The sequence below is a fragment of the Arvicanthis niloticus genome, chromosome 13, assembly GCF_011762505.2.
Source record: "Arvicanthis niloticus isolate mArvNil1 chromosome 13, mArvNil1.pat.X, whole genome shotgun sequence".
Lineage (NCBI taxonomy): Eukaryota > Metazoa > Chordata > Mammalia > Rodentia > Muridae > Arvicanthis > Arvicanthis niloticus.
Window position 1 is genome coordinate 21,680,110 of NC_047670.1, and position 26,202 is coordinate 21,706,311.

General features: G+C 36.3%; 1 protein-coding gene and 1 pseudogene across 3 annotated transcripts in view; both read right to left on the reverse strand.

Annotated features, from left to right (window-relative positions):
* The window catches only part of Rspo2 (R-spondin 2), a 134,849-nt gene that overhangs the window by 58,218 nt on the left and 50,429 nt on the right, over positions 1-26,202 (reverse strand). For all 3 annotated transcript variants that reach the window (XM_076911323.1, XM_034516018.2, XM_076911324.1), the window contains exon 3: positions 8,708-8,896. In XM_076911323.1, coding sequence (XP_076767438.1) covers positions 8,708-8,896 — 189 coding nt within the window. The remainder of the gene's footprint in view (positions 1-8,707; positions 8,897-26,202) is intronic.
* On the reverse strand, positions 16,409-17,007 carry LOC117718454 (large ribosomal subunit protein uL15 pseudogene; annotated as a pseudogene).

Genomic DNA, 26,202 nt, shown 5'->3' on the forward strand with positions numbered 1-26,202 from the left:
TACTAGAAAGTTGTGTGTGTGTGTGTGTGTCTGTGTGTGTGTGTCTGTGTGTGTGTGTCTGTGACTGTGTGTGCCTGTAGAGTTTCAGAGAGCTAACCTTTTAGTAAGACAATTTTATAGGAAACCATCAGGACCCTCAGCATTCTAAGAGAAGCAATCAAAGAACACATTGAGTAGAGAAGACAGAAACCAGAGATAAGAAAAAAAAAATCACACAGTGAGTCCTCTCCTTTTCAGTCCTCAGTTATCTTGGGGCACTAAGTCTAAAGAAATTTTGTGTGTCTTCTCAGTCTGTCTAGACCCCCACCCCCACCACAGACATCTCTACATGAACAATCACAAACACAAGAAAATCAACAGTTTAAGTACAGAGAAATATCAAGCTTGTTAAATCTAACTGGGAAAAAGTAAGGTTATATATTGCAGTCTATTACAAGAGGAGGGAGGAGATCCAGTATGGTGAGGACCTCGGGTACTGAAAAAAAATAAATCTCAATTCTTGATGCTGAGCAAGAGCAAGCAGCCGTCAATCCTCACTTCCTGTTCTCCCTCTGCTACCTTTTACTCTTTTCCAGGTTATGCTCATATGTCCTCGTGCCACCTACTGCACACTGGGATGACACAGTGTTCTACTGTACTGCATCACAACTGGTTGCTTACATCAGCACCTCACTTCAGAGTAGAGAGGCACTACTTTCTAAAGGCATCTAGTCCCCAAGTCACAGCCTTATCAATCAAAGCACCCAGTCCCCAGGAATTCATAGAGATTTCTCTGCTCATTACAGGGTAAAAGTGAATAGAAGTAAAAGGGATGACTTACTCCAAAACCAGAAAAATTAGACTTTCAGGAATTTTGGGCTTAGGGAACCACTGACAGCCACATAAACTGAAGAGGCTTAAAATGGCTTTTTTTAGACATCTCTAATAACTTCAAATGCCACAGTGTAACACTTCTTCTCCAAACTGACAAAAGATTATAAATATCCCTCAGTAAAAAATGTAAGTTACCAAAATTTCATATTTCTAATACATTAGTACAATAATTTCTTCACAATATGAACTGATAAAAACTACAACCTAAAAGCTGAATTCACTTTTTTGCTATAGAATTTAGCTACATGCTGCTCTTTGGGGATTTCAGTGCATTTCAGAGAAACTAAAGGGCAGGACTCATGCTTTCACGTTTAGAGCTCAACTACTTGCAGGACGAGGTAGAGAATCAGCACTACCATGTTGAGACATTCCTGCTGAAGTCTGGGGAAACCCCTGAGAATTGGTTCAAAGGTGCCTTTACTAGTGCGCACAATTAACATGAACATGATGCAATCATCTTGAGTACAGAATAGGGCACATGTATCAGAGGCACAGCTATGATTCCAATAAGAAAACTGGCTATTCCAGCTATACTGTGGTAAGCAAACCCGAGGATAGATTCCTTAGTACTCTTATGGGAATGTGGGTAACTTAGTGAGATAAGATTCTCTTTGGCTTAATGACCCTTAATGTTCTCTTACTGAGAGAACGAACTTGTCATTCCAGTACTGAAAGGGCTGAAACAGAAAGACTGTCATGAGCTCAAGATCACACTGGCCTTCATAGGAAGACTGTATGTCAGAGGCGGGGAGGAAAGAGGAGAGGAAAGGAGAAGAAAGGAGAGAAGAGGAAGGAAACAAACAAATGAACTTACTAACTAGAACAAGGTAATGGATGGAAGGAAGGTCAAAAGTTCCGAAATACTTCATGTAGAACAATAACTCTATTACTATATAGTCAATCATTAATTTTCATAGATATAATGAAAAATTACATGAATATGCACAATACTCAAATGACAAGCATGAAGACTACTATCTGTAAAAAAAATAGTTTTACTTTCGCGTAGTCATTTGTTGCACACACACACACACACACACACACACATTAGTAGAAAGTCATATACTTTGAGTATTAGATACCAGGAGTTAGGACACTGAGGACTCCAAGCAACTTAGAGGTCAGGGAAAGATGGCCAAGGAGAAACCTTTCTATCTCTACATTCTTCACCAGATTGGAAAGGGACACCTAACCTACTTCTCTTATACAAAAAACTCTGCCATAGTACGCCTCTTTGACACAGTGTCTTACACTACGTCGCTAAGGTTGATTTAACACTCATCACCTCTGCCTCTTGATGTACAGCAAAAGGCATGCCCTCCCATGTGAAACATACTTAATTTGATTCCTAGTAATACATATGCTGCCAAACAGTCTTCTTCACAGACTCATTTTTAATTTGTCTTTAAACTTTAATTTGTGTATGTAAGCACCAAATTCTTATTTGTGAATTACATCGCTAGTACCATCTCTATACTATTATAAATATGCTATCTTTTCCACTCAGGAAAAAAAAACCAAAAGAACATTCAATCCAATATAAAACTAAGTGGTCAGCTAAAGATACTGGCTTCTTCTCTCACATCTCAAGTGTTGCATATTTGAAATTGCACTGCAAGCAGATGGAATGAGAGAACATATCCTTTGGGAATGAGATGCCAGGCTCTAAACGGATTCATGTTTCCATTTAAGGAAAATGGAAGAAAGACAACAACCTAAAAGTCAAATTGACAAGGAGAGAATTTAAATTATAAGACAAATTAATATTTCATATCAGATTTGCAATTCTTGCCAGCAGCCGATCAGTCATCTTGGTCACTCCTTGTGCTTTACCTAGTTTGGTAACTTGTCACCCCATCATCTTAAGGTAAAACCAGAACAATGTAATAAACTTCAGAGCTGAGTCCCTATTGGAAATTGTCCCATTGGAATGTTAGGAAAGGCAATTTTCTCCACCCAGCTGAAAGGAAACCCCCAAGTATCTGCTAGTGCACATCGCATCTTCTACTTGATCTCTACCCAACAGAAACAAAAAGAATCTCTCAATTCCAAACAGGCTTAGAGCAGGGGTATGGGGCTTGAGAGTAAATGTGAAAGAATATAGACCATAAGGTCTTTGTTGAAACTATTCAACTCTATTAGAACACGAAAGTAGCCACAACTCACACATCACAAAGCATAGCTGTTTTCCAATTAAACTTTATTTACGAACACTTAAGTTCCACAGGTTATCTTAAAAACTAAAATACAGGACCAGGCACAGTGGTGCATACTTTTAATCCCAGCATTTGGGAGGTAGAACCAGGCAGATCTCTGAGTTTGAGGCTAGCCTGGTTGACAAAGTGAATTCTGTGACAGCCAGGGCTATACAGAGAAACCCTGTCTGGAAAACAAAACAAAACAAAAACATGTCCAGCCAATGCTTTACTTTTCAAAGAAGCAGAGAATACAAGGTGGTGTACGCCTTTTAAAAGGAATGATGCTAGGGCCAGAGAGAACTCCCCAAGTTCAGTTGCCTGCACTCACATTGCATGTGTAGGTATACAGGTAAAGGCACTTGAAGGAAATGGCTAATAGAAAAAACTCAGGGCTATGTGGAGAGATGCTGTCTCCAAACAAACAAATGACTACAACAAACCCTGATATAGCCCATTAAATGATGGATGCCTTAGCCATAATGCTCCCCATCACAATGACAAAACTAATGGTGTTCAACCATACCTAGTAGGAGGACTACTTTGATCTTTCGCGGCTAAACAATTTTTCATATGACATAATTACTTTAAGCAATGACTGTGTACTTAAAACATGAAACTGAAGACAACGTGCCAGTTGTCTTCTGGAATAAAATATTCGGACAAAAATTCTAGTGTGTTTGGCCTAATGCTACTTGTATTCTTATGTTAATTTGCGTCCCCAAAATTGTTTGCATGAGAGTCCTCATGTCCACGCATAAGACCCTAGTGGGCTCTGTCCCCAATTGGCTCTGATTGATAAGTAAAGATGCCAGCAGCTAATGGTTGGGCAAGGCAGACAAAGGCAAGACTTGAGATTTTTCCCCAGGCTTGGGAGCAAGTGAAAACAGGAAGAAGGAGATCACCATGCTGGGAGGAAAGGAAAGATGCCATGAGAATGGTGGAGGACAGGGAGGCAAGACTAGGCTGCTCACTCTCTCCCTATCTATTCAATATAGTATTTGAAGTTCTAGCTAGAGCAATAAGAAAAGGAGATCGGGGAGGAATCAAATTGTAAAGGAAGAAGTCAAAGTATCACTATTTTTAGATGATATGACATTATAGGTAAGTGACCCCAAAATTTCTACAGAGAGCTCCTACAGCTGATAAACACCTTTAGCAAAGTGGCTGGATACAAAATTAACTCAAAGAAATCACTAGCCCTCCTTTATACAAATGGTAAGCTGGCCAAGAAAGAAAGTAGGGAAACAATACCCTTTAAAATAGCCACAGATACTATAAAATATCTTGGTATAACTCTAACCAAAAAGTGAAAGACTTATATGACAAGAACTTCAAGTCACTGAAGAAAAAAATGAGGAAGATGTCAGAAATTGGAACAATCTTCCATATTCATGGATAAGTAGGATTAGCACGGTAAAAAGAACCATTTTACCAAAAGCAATCTACAGATTCAATGCAATTCTCATCAAAATTCCAATACAATTCTTTATAGACCTTGACAGGGAATTTCTCAACTTCACATGGGAAAACAAAAACTCAGGATAGCAAAAACAATACTGAGCAATAAAAGAACTTCTGGAGGTATCACCATTCCTGACCTCGAGCTATATTACAAAGTAATAGTACTAAAACTGCATGGTACTGGTATAGGAACAGACAGGTTGATCAATGTAATCAAATCAAAGACCCAGAAACAAACCCACACAATCATGGACACTTGATTTTTGACAAAGAAGCCAAAACCATACAATGGGGAAAAAGCATCCTCAACAAATGGCACTGGTCTAACTGAATATGTATAGGAGGAAAAATAGAAATAGATTCATATCTATCACCCTGCACAAAACTCAAGTTTAAGTGGATCAAAGACCTCAACCAGACACACTAAATCTCCTAAAAAGAGAAAGTAGGAAATAGCTTTGAACTCCTTGGTGCAGGAGGCAACTTCCTGAACAGAAGAACAGCAATGGCTCGGGCTCTAAGATGAACAATTGATATATGGGACCTCATGAAACTGAAAAGCTTCTGTAAGGCAAAGGATACTGTCAATAGTACAAAACAGCAGCCTAAGATTGGGAACGTATCTTCACTAACCTTACATCTGACAGAGGGCTGTCAGCCAAAATTTATGAAGAACTCAAGAAGTTAGATACCAACAACCCAAATAATCCAGTTTAAAAAGAGGGTACAGAGCTAAACAGCATCCAATCTCTAATGACAAAGAACCATTTAAAGAAATGTTTAAAGTCCTTAGTCATCAGGGAAATGCGAACCAAAACAACAAGTCAGAAAGGCTAAGATCAAAAACTCAAGTGATAGCACCCTCTCAGAAGCAAAGCTGGGGTCGGGGGGTGGTGATGAAAAACTATGGGAGGGGGGAACCTGGAGGGGCACAACATCTGGAATGTAAATAAATAAAATTATTAACTTTAAAAAAAAGCTACACAGTGAGTTACAGGGTAGGCAGGTTACCTGGAAACCTTATCTAAACAATCCTGTCATAATGTAGTCTCAATCTACCCAGAATAACTTCTAATTATATAGTAAACCCGTACCTAGGCACTTACATTTTATTTATGACAGAAAATAATTTTTCCATATATTTATTTTCTATTTATAATACTCAATTCTAACAATACAGAAAACACCTATAACCTTCAAATATATATTAGTCCCTTCATTGCTACACTCAACTCCTAAATTTTAGAAAGGGTATTTTAACCAGTTTAGATAACTTCATCCAGCTAATGTAAATATACCACCTGCTTGCACTATATTGGATAACTGAGAAAAATGTATATAATAGAGATATTGGCACAGGACAGAAGCTAAACAGCCAGCAGTGTCTCTGTGACATACAATCAACTTGATTATCTTTGAGTTTAACTAACGAGAAGTTTAAACATCAATACAACTGCATATCACATAAATTAGGATGGTGGTTACAATGAGTAAAGAGTGAATAATGAACAAGAAGCCTGTCATTGTGCCTGTTGACATTCTTGTTGAATGCCATGGTTACAAGTGTTAATCCTCTTGGTGACAGATCTGTGTTTACTATATGTCAACTTTGCTTTGAATTTGATATTTCATTTAATTTTTTTAAAAAAATTTAAGATGATTTTGCAGGTAAAAGAAAGAAGGAAGTTTACATGTTCTGGGAAATATACTAAATGCCAGATTCATACTAAAAAAAATTTTAAAAAACATTAAAACCAAAATACTTCTCCATACACTTTTGTCATTAGCATCTAAGCAGGGACAAGTAAAAAATGTCTCCTGTTGGTTGAGATATGAACTGGCACTTGTGTATACTTGTGTATTACATAAACTTCCAGAGGACCTGGGTAATATATACCTAAAGATTTTAAAACATGTACTATAATTAAAAGTATATGCTACAAAGATTAATCAGATAAATATGCAAGAGTATGTTTGTAAATGGAAACAAGAAGCTTTTATAAATGAACATCCCTCAAAGTACTTATAATTCTTAAAAGCTGAAAGCGAGTTTCTAATGGGTGATTAGCTAAATGTTGTATGTCAGATACAGAAATATATATACAGCTATGTGGAATAGCATAGAAAGAGACATGTCTCATTAATCTAAAATACATCACAAATATGACATGCGTGTAAGGAAGGAGGACAAAACCATGCAGAGAAACACACTCATGAGGACTGAAGCCAAGATGTTAACTTTGAGTATCTCTGGGAAATGTTTTGCTTTTTGTCCTTGCATTTTGTTAAGATTCATTTCTAAGCTTTCTAAATAGGGAAATATGCAACAATTTAAAAATGGAGCTTCCGTGTAAATGAATTTGCTAATAAGTGAGAAAATATGACAGAAACATCACCTAACGTATCAGAGATAATAGAAGCTTGTATTATCTGTGAGTGTGCTCACTGCACACTTCAATAAGCTAATCCAGTGACTATTTTCATGAGCATTTATGAATTTTACAAACTTCATACTATATATTCCAAGAAGCTAACTTCAGCCAACATATAATGTTTTCTTAGAAGATAACCACTTTACACTTGCATCCTTTCTATATCACAATACAGCACAAAACAAGGCAAGCTACTGTTGCTTAAAGTTTATCTATCTATGGTCAAGCAATAATCTCAGAGAAAAGGAGCTATAATCTCCAATTCTCTATAACCGGTACTATAATTTAAGTTATTTGCATCCTCTAGACAAGACAATAGCATGGAAGAACCATAATAATCTGGATGTCATGAACAACAAATTATCTCTCTATTCTCACTCTGTTTTACAGAGTTCTGCTAATAAGCACTTCCCACTAGAACCAGGCTTAAGTATTGATTTCCTCTAGGTCAGTAGTCTCCAGCACTGACCGTATTCACTTAAAATAAGTAAAACCATAGCAAGTCCCTTCTTACATGTAAATAAATTTTTTCCAAAACCCAGTGTACAATCATTACTCTCCATTTCTTAGGAAAAGGGTCAACTATACCTTTCAACCCTTTTCTTGAGTTCTGAAGGAAGTACTGATGCAGCAAGATCTCCAACAGAGATAACTGTTCATATCAACTTGTTCAACAATTTCCTGAATTATGGCCCATACCTCAAACCATTACTAATAGCATCATTTTTCACTCATTAATATCCCAGGTTAGTGCACAGTCAGACTATTGCCCACACACACAATTCATATCACAATAGTTCTAGAATTTAGAGTAAATGCTTCAAGCTTTATCCACTTCTAGCTTTATCACTTTGCACACTGAAAGGTGTGTAGGTAAAAAATGCACAGGAGCATAAGATATTCAAATTTCACCAGAGGTGATCTAAGCCAGTAAGAACAGAAAACTGTTTCCAGGTGGACCACTGTCTTATGCATGGTCAAATCATAAACCTTAAATATATAAGATATACTTAGAAATTCAACCAAGCTATTGATACTTGTATGTTATGTCACTCAAATGGTCCAAATAATTTCATGAAATAAAGGTAAATTTAAACTTCATCTAAGCCATATATTTTTATTTTGACTACTGGTAAAAACTATTTATTCTGTTACTTGACTAGAATACTTTATCAAAACAAAACAAAAACCTCAAAAACCTAAACACCTTAATTACATCTTTACCAGTAATGGTGCTTCTAATAAGTTTAAATGTATATACATATATATGTGTGTGTGTATGTATATATATATATGTATATGTATATATATGTATATGTTTGTGTGTGTAATATTTACTATACTTACTATATATTTATTTATATATCAAACAAAACCAGGAAAAGGAAAAGAACTATAAAAATAAGATTAAATCAAAGAATTTTCATGCATATTAAAATCATTTGATGGGAATAGTTGGTTGGTTTGCAAGCAGTATTTTCTCCTTATAAAGTTCAATCTAGCAAGCATTTTTAGATTAGCATAATGAGAAATGGTCAATCTAGATAACTGAAATAATGTGTCTAACTTATGATATACCTATACAAAATACAAAGTATAAAAGTTCTCTTATCTTGCCATGTTCATTTTTAAAAGTTTTAGAGTATATCTACAGACTTACATATATTTTTTTCCATAAAAACTTAGCATATTATGTAAATTGTATATCCGGTAAATTTCAATGGACAAAAGTGAGATACTCACTTGCACATCTGTTCATATCTGGGGCTCGGTGTCCATAGTATCCTGATGGGCAGGAGTGCAGACACTCTCCATACTGACGCATCCCTTCTCTCCGAAGGAAAAAGAACAACTTCTGTTGACATCGGCTGCACCCATTGTCCTTTGAACAAGACAAACAACCCTTGCAGATGGGATTTGATACATAACTAGCTGTAACAGAGAAACACAAAACAACAATTAGACATTTGGCCTATTGATTATCATGCAAAGAAAGACATTTCAGATCATATACCCAAGAGGAGAGCCTGCTACTGCCCAGTTTCTAAACCAGTATAACTTCTGTTTTCTAAATCCGCATCTTTATTCCCACAGACACTTGTAGCTCTCACCCCTTATCAAAGAAGCTTCTTTTGTAACAGCTGGAGACGATTACAGAGAGACTACATGACTGTGGAGTGAGAAACCCAAATTGATACATGTGCAAGGTAACCCCTACACTTAACGCTCAGGGAAAATCATGAAAGAAGGGGAAGAAATATTCTGAGAGGCAGAGACCAAGGATGCCTGTGGATGGATCATGTCCACTAGATATGTCAAAGAAAACACACTGAAAAACTTTCAATAATTCGGTCGCCTGAATAAGACCAGAAAAATTATACCAGTTGACATATACCAGTGCACACAAGAGATTCCACATGGTCCCACCCCTAGATAAGAGGTGTAGGGGTAGAAAAAGCTGCCTCCAGGAAAAGATTCCCACATAGGTATGCCAACTCCAAGAGGTCAGCCCTAGACACATATACATATAAACAAAGCTAATGGACCCTATAGGTAATATACACCTGGGTGCATATACACATGTGAATATACATGGAACAATTATAATTAAAGAAAATATCATGAACTTGGGAAACCAGACTCCTATGTAGTTCAGAGTGTATAGAGGGAGGGCAAAAGTGATTTAGATGCAGTGGGCATATATGAAGTTTTAATAAAATATATTAAAAAGAAGTTCCTGCTTTACTCACATAGAAATAAAAGCATATATCCTCACCCTGGAGAAACATTTAAACTTTAATAGTATGAGGGAAAAAAATTTCATCTCCAGAGCTTAAAAATAAGCATTTAAATTTAACGTGAACACAAGACTTGAAGGGATTCCAAAATTAAACTTTCAAAGTTTCTCCATTTTTTATTAGAAATACCAATAAATTAAACTTTAAGTAAACATGCACTTGCTATGACTTTAAGGTACTGCCCCCGACAGCATAGAGCAAAAATGTCTAAGCCAAGCAACAGACAAAATAAATGTATAAAATAGCAGGAAAAAAGAAGCCAAGTGTCTATGAATGGGATGAATGCACTGACGGATGTTCACACTATACATTTAACTCAACAGTTAAAGAGCAAAAACCTTAGAGAACTGTAGGAAAGGCAGGTGTGAGGGAGACAGCAATAGGTGGATGAGAGGAATCGGAAGACATTATATACATGTATGAAATCATCAAAGAAAATATTAAATAAAAATCGCAATAAAGAAAGGATTTTAGAACACAAAAAAATAGCCACAAGAGGAACAAAATCAATATACTGAATCTTGTTCAAAGAATCCAGCCACACAGGAAAAAGGGACTGTCCTGGAAAATGAGCAAAGATGCACTTTGGAGTAGAAATAAGAAGATGAAGGTTGAGAGTTGACCTAGGAACTATGGTAGAGTTAGTTTTGATGGGCTACTGTAACAAATATCACAGTGTAGTTAAAGTGACAGGAACTCATTCCTCAGGCTGACTATCATGGCCCCAAGTGTCTGAGCAGAGCTCACTTCTCAAGAGAATTCTTTCTTGCTTCTTCATGATCTTGGTGGCCCTAGGCATTTCCTGGTTCAGTAAGTGCAGTCTCTTAGTATTCTCTTGGTTGACTGTTCCAGTATCACCACGCCTATTTTTTTCCAGTCTCCTATAAATATTCTAGAAATTAGAATATTTATATATTTATATGTTGACATGTACGACATTTTTACTTTTTGTTTTATTTTTTCTTTTTATTGAAAATAGCATTTTTTCTCACATAATATATCCTGATTATGATTTCTGGCCCTCTACTCCTCCCAGTTCTATATATGCTGAAACAAGATCTCATTATATAGCCCTAGCTGACCTGGAACTCACACGATCACCTGTTTCTACCTCCCAAGATTAAAAGGATGTGCCACCAAGCCCAGCTTGTCTTTGTTTGTTTAATAAACAATAGAAATATTCTATTGAGGAGATAAGGTGGGTATAAGGATAAGATGTAGTAATCTGACCTAAAATTCAATATATCATAAAATTTATTCCTAATTAGTTTAAGATACAAAAGATTCTCTGTACACATGCTATAAAATCTGGAGACTACACAATCTGGTTTTTAGTCTTTCACTTTAAAAGGCCATCCTTTTGCTGAATATGTAACCTTTACTGCAGTACTAAGGAGCACACATCCATATGAGCAGATAGATACACAATATGGTGCCAGTGCACCGTTCCCAGAGTGCCATCCCTTTATTTAGCATGATTCAGTTTCCAGGACATTGATAACTGTGGTTGATCTATATAGATTTTAGTACTATAAGATTTACTATAAGATTTGGAAAACCATGCAGTCCAAATAATCTTCAATTTATTGCCCTAATTCTGTAAATCTGGAGTTGTAAGAACCAAGCACAGATTGGCTAGAGAGGTCATCTTCTTAGCTATAAGTAATGATGTTGGGTGAATGTTTTTTCCAGGTGTTCCTCCACATTCACATAGATACATACAATATATGATTCATAAGTTCTCATAAATGTGACAATACTGCATACAATGGAGCATTCCTCTAAGCATTCCAAAACAATGATCCAGCTCAGTGTCTGTAGTCTGATTTCCTGGAAGCAGTTTCACCTGTGCCCCTACTTAGCCCAAACCACTGAGTTATCTAAGAGAATACTCTCTCTGAGGAGCACAACCATTTCTGTCTTTCCACTTAAAACCTCCTTTGTAATTTCTGAAATCTGATGGATTTAAACAATTAACAGAACAAGGGAATACTTCTCTCACTTCAGATCTTAGAGGTTTTTATAACCCCCAACCCCACATACATCACACACTTATCTCAAACACATCTTACCCACACAGACATACACAATCACACATGCACACCGCATGTGTGCCCATGCACGCACATCAAATTTTCCTGAAGCAAAAATGATGTGAGCCACACCCACTCTAAATGCTCTTGACTTTTCCTAACTGCAATAGCTTGGGATGCTAAAGTTGTCTTCCTTCTCATATTCTATGATAATCTTACAAGCTCCGCTACCCACTTGATTCTACTCTTTATTCTTAGGAGTTCTGCTCATCTCGTCACTAGGAACACTTCATTCTCTTTTGAACACTTATAGAGCTCAATTCTGCTCATTCACTCTCAATTACATTGTTAACTGAATTGCATCACTTACATAATCTCTCTAGTATTTCTGCTACATAGTAACCCAACTAGAAATTGTGATTTTTTTTTAAAATAAAGCAGTTCCATAAAGCTTCTCTATGTTCTCAGTTACCTTCAGAAAATGTTTTACTCAAACGTTGTTGTTGCTGTCCTGGGCAAGTGTGAGTTTCAACAAACTTAGAACCAGCTGAACATCTCTGTATATGAAAGTAATACTTACAGTAATTGAGTGAATAATAGAGTGTGGCTAGCTGGGGAAGAGAAACAACAATGAAAGATGCTGTGATGGAGTAAGAAAACTGACTGGGAACAGGCCAGCTCCCTCATTTTCAGAGTTGTGCACGAAGAGTGTCCACCTAAAGACCCCACCTTGTGGACTGGCCTTTAGAACTCTTGTCTGAACAGCTAGGACACTAGAGCAGGAACAGGCATGGCTGGCACATCAGTTGCTGGCGGATGCTGTATCCAGAGCCCAGCCCAGATCCCTCGGCAACCAGTGCTGCCTGTCCTCTGCTCTTGGAGTTAATTACAGATTTGCAAAAGGTTATTCAAATCTCAAAGCTAGCTTTGAAGAGAGAGGGGAGACTTTGTAAGGTTTATCCTCATGGAAGAATGGTAAAGGGGGTTTTCTATCCCACAGTGATCACAAACTCAAGGGAAGCTATACTTGCTTTGAGTTCAAAAGTCAAACCAAGTGCACTTTATCATCATAAATCATACTCCATAGCAAGACGTACAGAGGAAAGGGAATTACAGAACCAAGGGAATAGAGACAAATTAAAGGCTTTTTTGTTTTGCATTTATGTATCAAAAGACTACTTTAATCTTGACCACAAAGATTTCAGAGTCAACAAATTTTGCCCTACACTTATTTTTTAAAAGGTATTCTTAAAACTGTTACAAAACATTGCTTCAGTTTCTTGAACCTTGACAGACTTAAGCAATAAAAGTGAATTAGGGAATGAATGCCATAGCCTATATCTTCCCATCTCTATAACCTGACCCCTGAGGAATGCTTGTAAAACAGGAGTGATGTCCTACACCCAAACCTAAGACTTCCTCCTGGCATGGGTTCTAGTACTGTTCGGTACCAAAGATCAAGAGCAAAATATGTTTTGCCAGTTGAATCTCTTGCCCCACTCCTCCAGCAGACTCCTCAGTTTGACTGACCTTCATTCTACATCAATTATCTCCACACACACCTCTATATTATAAATCAATACTCCAAGAGTAATTCAACTGGAATATTTCCATCTATTGTGTATGGTAACTATCCTTACTCTATATTCAAATACAGGCAAGACAGATACTTAGACATGACTATTTTATCAAGGTCATAAGTCAAATGGTTCTGCCTATTTCTGTGAGATTTAATTCAAATGTGCCGATGGATAAACAGTTCTTAATTCTCAGCTTTGATGACCATGTTTATTTGTTTTTTTTTTTCCTGTAAGCTTCAACTTCTCCAACCTCAAAGCCTGCTGAGATCCAGAGCCTTGTACTTCCAACCAAAACATGGTCCCAAATCTAGACCCACCCAAGACTGGAAAGATGAAAGTCCTCACATGAAACATGGAGAACACTGAAAAAGGCAGTGGTGATTCTGCATGAGGCCAACCACATCTCCTGGATATGTTTGGATCAAGGAGCAATGCCACATTGCTGGTTCTTGTATCATGAGAAAAGGCAACATTCTTAGAACTTGATCATAATCCTGTCTATCCAGTTATGTTCCTTTGAAATTGCAAACCAAGTCTGGCCTTTTTATTAATCTGGATGTTTTAAGTTTGATCATATGTTAAATATATCCAGCTATACACAATTTTTATCTCATATCTTGATCCAGTCATCTGTTTCCAATATGTTCCTGACACTTTTTTAGAGTGCTCCAGTGTTTCTGGAGTCAGCCACTGCCAAAGAAGGTGAGCACTAAGTTTCTTCTAGATACAGGCATCTACTTTTCACAAATAGATGGATGTCTACTTCTGAAAATAGGGGAACTCAGAAATAGGTTGCTGGCCCCTTAACATCACTCCTTCTCTGCTCACTAACTACTATTCTATTGTGAGTTACACAGAGTTATAAACCAAAATGTCAGTGTCACTTTATTACTGGAGCTAATCAGAAAATTGCTAATGTGCAAACTCATCCAAAAGTCCAAAGTGTATAGTGAAAATAAATAAATTTGTGGCACCAACAATTTGAATGGGATCCAATACAACATAACTTGTGCCCAGATGCTTTCCATGAGGTCTTGACAACACTGCTATGAAAATTCAACAACCTGGTATATCAACACACTCAATGAAGTAACTAAGGCCATCAATTAGTGAGGAAAATAATATTTGCTTAAAATCCATTGCTCCTGTCTGAATACTTTTCTGGTTTGCACAAAACTAATAGTTCCATAAAATATCACCATTAGTCATAGAATGCAATTAATATGAAAACAAATTTTAATACTGTATGTCCGTGAGTCATCATAGCCAAGATTGAAAAACAGTTGAAATTTGACATGTTATTAAAATTTAGATATAAACTACTAAATGTCATCCATTATTGTTTTAGGAAAAAAAACATGAATTTAATATAGAAAAAATCGAACATAATAACCATGGGTAAATTTTGTGCAAAAACAATTTCCAAGCCTTTAAGAACTTCAAGTTAAATGATATTTTCTCAGGATTTCTGTTCATTTCTCACCACAAGTTCAATATTTTTCAAAATAAGGCTTACACCAGATAGGGTCCATGTTCTGTGAGGGAAAGTGGGCATATGGCCCCATCTCTCACTCAGCATCTATCTCCAACTGATAACTACTAGCCAAGGAAAAATTAAGTTTCTCCCAGAAAGTCTCACTGGGTATCCATACCACATGTAAGGAAAGGCCCCCTGCTCAGCAGTAGATGGTCAACACAAAATGAATTTAGCGGGTTTTTAACCTTACATGTCTTTTGTTTACATATTATAGCTTCCATTTTTGTGTATTTATGGGATTCCTATGTGTGCCAATGTATGTGTCTTTGCATCTATGTGTTTCTTGTGATTTTCTTTGGTTCCTTTTTTTTTTTTTTTTTGCTTGTTTGCTTTGTCCTATTCTGATTTATTTGTTTTTGTTTTGTTTCATTTTATTTTTATTTTTAGATGCCCACTTGTTTTCTAATAAGAGAGAAAAGAAAGGTGTGTGTTATGGGCAGGGGCAGGGGTAGAGAAGATCTGGGAGGAAATGCAGGGAGGAAACATTATACCCAGTAAAAATGATATAAAAAATCCATTTTAATAAAATGAATAAATAAAGGAAAAACAAATGAACAACAAAAAAGTGAAATAAGGTTTTAGAGCTGTGACTTCACACTCAAGCAGTACCTTTGAGAAATATCCACCGCTTAGCTAGAAATGTTATTATTTAATAATTCCATTTTATGTGCGTGAATTGTGTCAGTTAGTAATAAAAACTTGGATGTCTGCTTATATCTAAAAAGTAGTCATTAGGAAAATAATATTCCCAAAATACATACACTTTCAAAATATGGAATTCTTTTATAGAAATGTATGTTTTTTTTTCTAATTTTTTTTTGTTTTGACTTTGGGAGCATCACACTCTGGAGTCCAGTATGAACACATGACTTGAACCAGTAAGAACTAAGTCACAGGAAAGTGCTACCACGCCCTGCTCAGAAGTCAGTACTCTGAATTACAGGTCTTTAACTGTAACATTTTGCTTCTAATAAAATATATGTTGCTGTGAAAAAGTTTAACATTAGAAAACTGTAGGTTTTAAATTATGAAGAGATTTAAGAGTCACAAATCTCTTTAAACACATAAAGTGCTAATATCTTCCCAAACATAAATTATTACAATTATAAGTCCCTAATTACCCTTCAGAGCCAGCACTATTTCAGCCATAAGCTTCATAAACTGGTACTATGGGAAATCATTTACAGCCATGATTAACTACAGCCACAGGATGGTTCAATGCCTGGGATTTTCTTTTTTAAATACAGTTCAGGGAAACAGAAGCTCTGCAGGAAGCATATGCCACTAATGCTTAGTACAAGTCAGCTAAGATGTCCCAAGAAGCTCAGAACACTCAGTAACTGTGGGTCTATGAAAGACAGAGGGGCAAAATGAAGACGCTGCTGCTACCTTATATGGCATTGCTTATTGGCAGAGCAGACCTGTCCAGGATGTGATAAACACATTCTTTTTTGTTTTGTTTTGTTTTTGTTTTTTTGTTTGTTTTTTTGTTTGTTTGTTTTACAATTGTGGGCTACATTTATTACCTCATTTATCTTCCTAAAATGTTAGGCAGATTCCCAACGTGCAGACAAAGAGGGATGCAAAGAACCTACTCAGACCACATGGAAAATGTTAGTATTTAATTAACACCTGGAGTGGCTTTTAAGCCACCAGCACACAGGCACCTCCAACACCCTTAATCTTCTCTTCAGCTCTTCTGCTGAAGAATTTGGCCTTCACAATGACAGGTTGCTTAGGAAGCTTTCCCTTGCCCAGAACTTTGTAGTAGCCTGATCGAACTACATCAATGATGGGAGCAGCTCCAGACTTGTTTTTGGCCGCGTTGACCCGTGTCTGCTCACTGACCAACGTCCATAATTTATCCAGGTTGACAGTTGGGCAGAAGCGCTGGTTCCTCTTCAAGTGGTAATGCCTCATACCAACTTTCCCAAAGTAACCTGGATGATATTTGTCAAAGTTGATCCTGTGGTGGTGCATGCCTCCAGCATTCCCTCAGCCTCCTGGGTGCTTGCGGTGCTTACCGATGTGGCCGTGGCCCTGGCTCACGTGGCCCCGGAGTTTCCGGGTCTTTCTCAGTTGGGATGGCATGGCGGTGGCAAAAGGAAAGAGGCAACACATTCTCTTTCTAAATGAACAACTAACAGACTTCATTAATATTCAAGACGGGCTGCAATAATGAAAGAGTTGGACTGACTATACCAATTAAAAGCAAAAATAACTGGTAAACTCATCCCTTCAGTGTATTTTACCAAAAAAAAAAAAAAAAAAAAAGCAAAGAAGAGCTGCATGCATTGTGTCAAGAGCCATAGAAACTTAAAGGAACATCCAAGAGGCACATAGTTCACAATGCAAATCGCAATGCATACACACACACATATATATTCATGAGGATTAGCTTTAATTGTCGCATGATATAACTTAGAATCACCTGAGAAGATATACTCAATGTGGCATTGTCTCCATTGGGCATTTCCACTTAAGAGTGTGTTATTTAAGTTATTGATGGATAAAGACCCTGCTAACTGTGGGCAGCACCATTCCCTGTTCATATAGACAGGTATGAACTATAAAAAGTTAAGCTGAGCACAAATAAGCAAGCAAGTGAACATACATGGATTCATTATTCTTTGCTCTTGGCTGTGAACGTGATGAGTCTAGCTACTTAAAGTTCCTGTCTTAACTTCCCCATAATGATGGATTGGGCCTAGAACTATAAGCTGAAATAACCCCTTTTTTCTCCTAAGTTGCCTTTTGTTGGGATATTTTATCACAACAATGAAAATGAAATTGAAAAAGAGACAGACAGACAGACAGACAGACAGAACAAACATGAAAGCTAACAGATCTGTGGAAGGAAGAAGACCTGCAGGAGAATGAGGTCGCCAAAGAGATTGAATGGAAGTAGGTGACTCCAATGGGAATACATGATATACTTGAAAAGAAGTGTCTGAAGGAAACACAACACTGTGTACAATGAATACAAGACAATAAAAATCAGGAAGAAATATACTTCAGAGACATATTTTCTAATAATATTAAAGTAATTCAAGTTAGAAAATACAGGAAAAAATAGTCATCCATAGAACATTCATAGAGATCAAATAAGACCTCTCAACTCAATACTTAACCACAAATGTTGAAGTTTCCTTCTATAACATTCCGTTTGGGAGTCCAAGCTTTAACGAGCTTTATTCTTCTATGTAAACTGACAAACTGTAAGATACAAAAGCTTACTGTATATCCCTACACCAGATGTTAACTCTGATCTGTAATGAAAAATGTGCCATGAAGGATGAGAACACACTTCTCCCAAAACACACGCACACACACACAAAGGGGGAGGGAGTAGAGGAGGAGGAAGAAAAGGAGGGGAGGGGAGCAGAGGAGAGTGAGTGGAGTGGAGCTGAGCGAAGCGAAGAGGAAGAAAACAACTGGCCACCAAAAACATAAGATCTTCACCTTTCTAGGAGCCATAGCATTAATTGTTAAGTAAAGAAATATAAAGGCTGAGTTGGTACTGCTCATTTTTTCCCCAATGAAAAGGTCTGGAAAAATGGTCCTTCTTTTCAAAACAAAGGAAGAATCCAAACAAGCCACCTGTTGGGATCCACACACACACACACACAAAAAAAAAAAAAAAAAAAAAAAAAAAAACATAATTTACTCCGTGAAACTGTTCTAATGCCAAAAGAAAACCTTAAAGTTAGAATGCGTGAGACCCTCTAAGCCATGGTTAGAAACTGCTGTGCTATACAAATTACTCATGCTTAAACTTGGCTTAAGCTCTAGCAACATATTTAAAAGACCCATGACAAAATATAGGCCCAATGCTGTGCTCATGCTAACCCCACCACAAGCAGATCTAAACATATACATTCGGGAAGATTGGGAAACCACCACTTTCACATGGTTCTGTGTTTATGCAAAGCGATAATCTATTTACTTAAATAGAAAATAAATGCTCACAAACCCAAATTTGTGTTCCATAAAACATTTAAACACTTCTTTCTCTATAACACTATGTGAAAAGAGTTTTGCATTCTCACAAAGGACTGCAGCATCTGTGTCATGGTGTGGCCCATATAACTGCCACTATGAAAAAGCTCCCTTTCTACCTAGGCCAAGATTAAACTAATTTAAAAGGAAGGAATGAGGTATCATAGTCTATTTAACAACTCTACATAGGCCACCTACTTTCTAGAAAATGATGTATTTGTTAACTCCTGCTTGCACCATCTTAATTTTTAGAGCAATAAATGGAAAACAAACTGAATGGCCTACTTCATGTCAAACATAAAACTCACAAAAAGGAATCAATTATGGAGTCCCTGTGATCTAGACATGGAAACCTTCCGCAATGCTCATCATCACTGGGTTTTTTTAAGTAAGAATGAACACACACCCTTGTTAGCTCTACTTTGCTTGAAGACAATAAATTTGCTTAACTTTATGGAAAAACACTAACACTTAAGTTTAGCAAAGATTACCATGCAATAGCAATAATGATGTTCACTTTTATACAGTCATACATTCCTGCGCATATCCAATGTGGGTCATCATTTGCACCAATCACCTGAGCACACAAGCATCGAACTAATGAACTATGAAATCTCCTGACTTACAAAGATTTCGTCCTCAGCTTTCAAACCAGTGTCCTACATTGTCTATTTATGAGGGCAGTTTAGTAATGCTTTAATTGGTGGGTATGCTAACTTCACATTAATCGACACCTGATGCCCCAAATGAAATTTATTCTAAGATGAGTCTGTAAATTCAGATCAAGGAAAAGAAAAATGTCGAAACAGAAATGCAAAAGTGAAGAATTACCACTGGAGAACATACTACATAACAGAAAAGCAACATTCCCTGACTTCTCGGGGACACACTTATCATTCAGAATCCCCAGGCGTATGAGTGAATCAACAAATTAAGAACGCTTCCTGAGGTCATACAACTTCAATCTGGCCCTCACCTTTTACTTCAAAAGAAGCCATGCTTTTTGCTTCACCACTAAGCAAAACATGTACAGCATCTAGAAAGAAAACGCATTAAAACCGTGAAGATCGTTCAAACATCTCCAACCAACACTTCCACATAAAACTGCTGTTACATCAAAGAGGATAATGGGGGAAACTGAGTTACAGGTTTCTTCTGGCATAACTAAGAGAAATCTCCAAAACTATAAATGAAAAGGCTTTAACTGTTTGGTCAGATAGCAAAAGGCCAGCACGTTTTAAGCAGGGGCTCTACTTGACAAGTTCAAAGACAACAAAAATCACCCTCGAACCATGCAATTTCCTGCAAATGGGCCACTCCACTGTCTTTGAAGACAGAGCCCATTCTGGCTAAGGGGCCTTTGAAGTCACTCAAAAAGCATACCTATATAATTAAAGAGCCTTAGGACCCCATTCAAATGACCCAAACTGGACTATAAGGATGCACCAAAGAGAGAAGTGTGGAGAGATATGAGAGTAAGTTGCTCACTAGCCTGCTGATTCTCCTCTACTTCCTCTAACATTGTAAGTAAAAAGTGTGTGTGTGTGTGTATATATATATATATATATATATATGCATATATATGTATATGTATGCATTAATTGAACACTGTTAATAGTAATTAATGACTCTCAGAAAGAACTGTTATACATGAATTTGAACAGGCATATGAAACAATACAAACATACAAGACAGCAAAATATATATTCAAACATTTATAAACGTTATTCTGAATCATTTGTATATTTTCAAACATTAGGCCCTTTATCTCAAGTTTTCAGGACTCAAAAATATTTTCAAAGACATTTATCTTTCAAACTTACTTCATTATCATTTTCTAACCTACTGTCTGTATCAATCATTCTAATGCTGTTTTTATAGTCGTTGATACCTTTATTTTTCTAGTTAGATTCTCACCCTACATCACACATTGCATCAGGTTTTCCTATCTCTTTACATTTCTAACCTGAAACAGTCCTTTCATGAGTATCATACTTTTTTCTTTTTATTATATTTTTCATTCTTTAGAACATTTTTTAAATTTAAATAGATTTTGATATTTTTCCACCAAATCCTTCCTGACCCTCTTGTTTTCCCTATCAACACAACAATGAAACCAAGAAAACAAAATAAAATACACAAAATAGAAAGAAAAAAACAAAAACATACAAAACCAAAACACGCCACTAAACTCTAACCAAATACAAGCATACATACACACATATACATGCATGCATGCATATGCACACACACACACACGTGCACACACAGCCCTTGGAATCCATTATATGTTGGTCAACCACTCCTGAGCATGAGGCCTGCCCTGGAGTGACTGACAAATTCAGAATAACTCCACTGGAGAAAACTGAGTTATGAACTATGATGATAAAGCTCAGGAAGGCAATTTTGTATGTACAGCTAAACTTTCCATACTAGAGAAGGAATTAGAATATTTACAAAATAAGAAACATACAGGGAGAACTTAATGATGTTTTAGAGAATTCAACATAGTTAGTAATAAGCTCACTGATAAAGTCAAACATTTAAGTAAACAAATGTAAAAAGATATACTTAGAAGGAGGAAAAAAATAGCAAAATAATTCTAAAACAAATGCAGGCCAAAGGGCAAGTTTCCTAAGCCATATAAAAAAATTTTATGGTAAAGTTATCAAAAATAAAAAGTTAAACCCACCTAATAAAAGGTACGATGTATTGTGCTACTTGGTAAAAGACAAAAATATTGTAGTTTATTGTTTTACTTGTACTATACAGAAATATGTTCAATAAAAATGATCAATTTCTTGCTCTTTCTTAAAAAGGAATATGACATGCCTACATTCCTGCTTAAGTCAATCAGCTAGAGCAGAGTAGCAGTGACTTGCATTCAAATTGATGTATTTAGCACAGAGTCCATCTCTGTATATTATGCTTGTAGCAAACCTCACACTCACAGAATGAAGCAGCTGTCTGGTCTCTGGGAAGCACCATCCATACTTTAGCAACACACCAAAGTTCATGCTGCCTTCAACAACATTTTACGGATATCCAATTCAGTCACTCACAAGAATCAGTTATTCATCAACTTATAAACCACTGCAAATGTCCTCAGTGTGAATTAATTGTTAATCCATAACATGATGGTTTTTTAACTGGAACTTAGTAGAACTGGCATAAAAAGATGTTATCATATAAAAGTATTAATAAAAACCAAATTAGATTCACATATGAAACTATTATAAACACATGTAAGTGTTTCTTAATTTTTATAGTCATGTCAAACAAATACACTATGCACAATGTTTGAAATTTTTTAAATCTATGTTTACAGAGTAAAAGTTTACTAACTATGTGACAAAAAGTCATAAATCTAGAAAAAAGGTAACGCCATAAAAAGAAAAGCAACAAGTTGGAAATGTTGTATCATACAACAAATAACATTTTTTATTAAGAATATTTGAAAACCTAGCAAAGAGACACAGAAAAGTTTAAAGAATCAAATATGCTGTTGAAATGATACACACAAAGACCTATTGAACATGACTAGTAACAAAGGATAAATCAAAATAGAAAGTAATCCCTATCCTATGTTGAGTTTAGAATATTGATTCTTTAAAAAATATTGGGTTTGGTACTGAGGCCATAGAATCACAAGTTCTAGGCCAGACTGGGTAACATAATGTGACCCTGTCATATTTTTTAAGTGAAGATTTAACCTGTCTCCATTGTTCCCTTTTAAACATGGATGGGATGGCAGAGTAAAGGGGGAAATATGAAGAGGGATAGCTAAAACTATCGGCCTTCTAAATAAGCCAAATGGAAACCTATTATGTAGAAGCTTCCTAAAATACATACATATAATATATATGAATTATATATAAAATTATATATATATGCATATACATATTCATATTAGTTTTAATGTAATAGCATACAATGGTGGGATAATCCTCTCAAAAATCTGTCTGACAAGACGTTCCCACTAGCACAATAGTGTCATGAATGTTACAGGAGTAACCAACCATTTTATGATTAGATATAAGGCTCACTCCATGAGAGAAGCCTTGCATGGTTAATAGGGCCAAGAATCTGTGGATAGACGGGTAATGCATCTTGGACGAGAACCTAGTATTATTATTCTGCTAAAGGAATATAGAATGAAAACCACTGCTAATAGTTTCTTGCTATACCCACACATTAGTTTATCTCTCAACTCTCCTCAGAGAGGCTTCAGCTTACACTAGATATCAATTAACCCAGAGACTATCAACTGGCCCATACGAAAAGAATTAAGACACAACAGAAGTGATCAAACATAAATGGGAGAATCCTATTGCGTGTCTCCCCACAAGGTTCTAGAATCTTAACAGATGAGTGAGTGGAGAGACTGTAAAAGCAAGAAGTGAAAAACTTTAAGAAAACAACAACAATTTTAAAACATGACAGGAAAGCGGCACATATGAACTCATAACAGCTTTAACAACAACGTGAACAAGATCAAACAAGACAAGATCCCAGCACGGGACGCTGGCAGAGGGGGCTGTTGGTGAGCATGAAACCACAACTCTAGCTGAGGAGCTACTGGCATCTGATAACTTCTTTTTTTTTTTTTTATTAGATCTTTCATTTACACTTCAGATACCATACTGTTTCCCCATTCCCCCCCCCTTAGAAAACCCCTATCCCATGCCCCCTTTTCATTTTGCATTTATACATTTTTTAAGAAATGTTAATCATAGGCTTTATAAGTTTGGTATTGTTCAATCAGAGGTGTAACCCACTACCCAACCTAGATATATCAACTATCTTTGACTGGTGGAGATACATGAACATCTGCTTCCCTGTCTCCCCCCTCTTTCTCTCTTTCATCACCTAGCTTCTCCTCTCCTTCTTCTCCTCCTCTTCTTACTCCTTTTCTTCCTCTCAGTACTCCTCCCACCTTAGCTCCTCCTACACATCACCCTTCCTGTTAAAAGGAAACTTTTCTCTCAAAATACAATTAGAGCATAATTATGCCTATTTGTACCAGTGAGGTACAAGATAGTCCTAATACCCAGTCCATCCTTTTGTTGACTAACCAGCACCTCTGTCATCTATCCTAACTAAAACACTTAGTTCTGAACCTGGCTTTTTCCTTGGCTTTAGGATGAATGTCAGCTGATGACCATACACTCAGATCTTTTCTCTCAAAGTAAATAGCTATAAGTTTTCAACCCCATCAGAAATCCAGAATGACTGAGTTGACTATAATTGTGGGAAGCACAAAGCATCGCTTCTAAAACTTAGCCAATTTATAGAGACCTCTGAACACCTGGACACTCGCTCTACTTCAAAACGTTGGAGCATCTGTTCTTCTGCCTTCTGGCCCAGGATCATCTGACAGACCTTAGTGCTGCAGAATTATTAAGGGCTGATTACTCTGTCTAGGCAGATATAATCAGTCGACTATTCTGCAAGTGTGTCCTATTCTGGACAGTAATTTGTCTGTAGAAGGAAAGAGGCAATTCTTGCCTAGTGGCTGTCTCACCACAACTGGAGTAACTCCAAGGATGCTCAATTTCTTCTTAGAATTTAACATAGGAAGCTGTCCGGAGCAGACAGGTCTCTAATGAAAATGAACATTAATACTGAAATGTTTGTCATGTCAATTCTAAGGATTTCTGATGTTTTGAAAACCAGCTATCCATGTAAGGTAATCTGGACTGTTGCCTGTTAACTCCACTCAGCTATTTCTAAATAAAACATAGAGAACACCCTTATAATAAACTCCAAGTCATGAATTTGCTATAGTCCCTTAACTCACAGGCTGACCATCTCAAATCAGTTAAAAAAGTTAAAGAAGGACTGGGTCTAAGCTTTGTATTCCTAAGTGTGTTATACTGGTACAATGCCTATGAGAGTAACAATATTCATCTCACTCTTATATCACTAAGAAGCTCATGCCAATGAAAACCTTAAAATTTGTAAACAAAGTAAATTGGTGCCATTTAAGAATTTATATCTTCATCTTGATATTAATTATACAGATTTCTACTAATAGGTTATGGCTATGCAATAAACCCTAGCTAATCCTCTCTATAACTTCTTGAGGAGAGAAAGTCCGTTATCTTTCCTTATGTGACCCCTGCTACGCTGACCACTACACAGAGGGCCCCGTTGTCAAGAGTATCTGAACAATACAAACTAGACTAAGTTGGAAAAAGAAAAAAAAAAAAAACCTCAAGTTGGATACATAAGTAAGAATGGAGAGTTGAACCCAGAAGTAGTCAGGGGTTGAATACGATTACAAGATATGGTATGAAATTCACAAAAATGTTAATAAAAATATTTTTTTAAATAAAGGGTAAGAAGTGGGTTTTCTACAAGAACAACAGAGCATCAGTAATAGTGTCAGGGTTTGGTGCCTGGACCCAGAGGGGCAACATTTGTGATGTAAATAAAGTAATTAATTAATTAAAAAATGTTTAAGGAGGTAAAAAAGGAAATGGATTCTCACATATCTATCCTGGTAATATAAAGTAGAATAAATCTTCTAGAACAGTATTTGAAAATATTGCATTTTATGCCTAACACAATAGCATCATATCCAAGAATCTAGCTTTAAAAAAAAACTAATTGAGTAAATGCACAAATAAATTCAACTTAGATTACAGAATTTGTTTCAACAGTCAACAACCTATCATAATATAAAAAGTACTATATACTTAATAACTACTGATATTGGCTGCAAATAGTCACTGATTGATTATTTATAACAGTGTTAATATGTGCAAAAAGCTTTTTATGTAAAAGATTCAGAGGACAGATTATAAGATAATGTATATGCATATTTTCTTTATTTAAAAAGTATATACATTATGTATGATATGATATTTTGAAATATTAACTGAGAGGGTTTTTCTTTTACTTCATTTGGCCCTTAGTCTTTTCTACACTCAAATACACAAGCGGAATTTGCTGGCTCAGAGAAGATTGCTCAAAGAAAGTAAGACAGATGATCAAATTTTGAGTTTCCAAACAGAATTTTAAAATCTTGGAACAGGCAAAGCTCTGTTCTTTCCTTTAATTTTACTGCATTGTAAGACACTTGGCTTTGAGTATTAAAACCAGAAACTCGAGACTCAGAACAATAAATGTTCTCATAGGTAAACATGGAATGGTATCTATCAGAACAAATTACCTACTTTGGCAGAAAAACGATACTGAGGGAAAGAACTGCAAAGAGGGGTTGAAAAGGTCCTTCCAAGGAGACACAGTTTCTCACCTTATAGAAATGGAAAAATTGAGCTGGGTG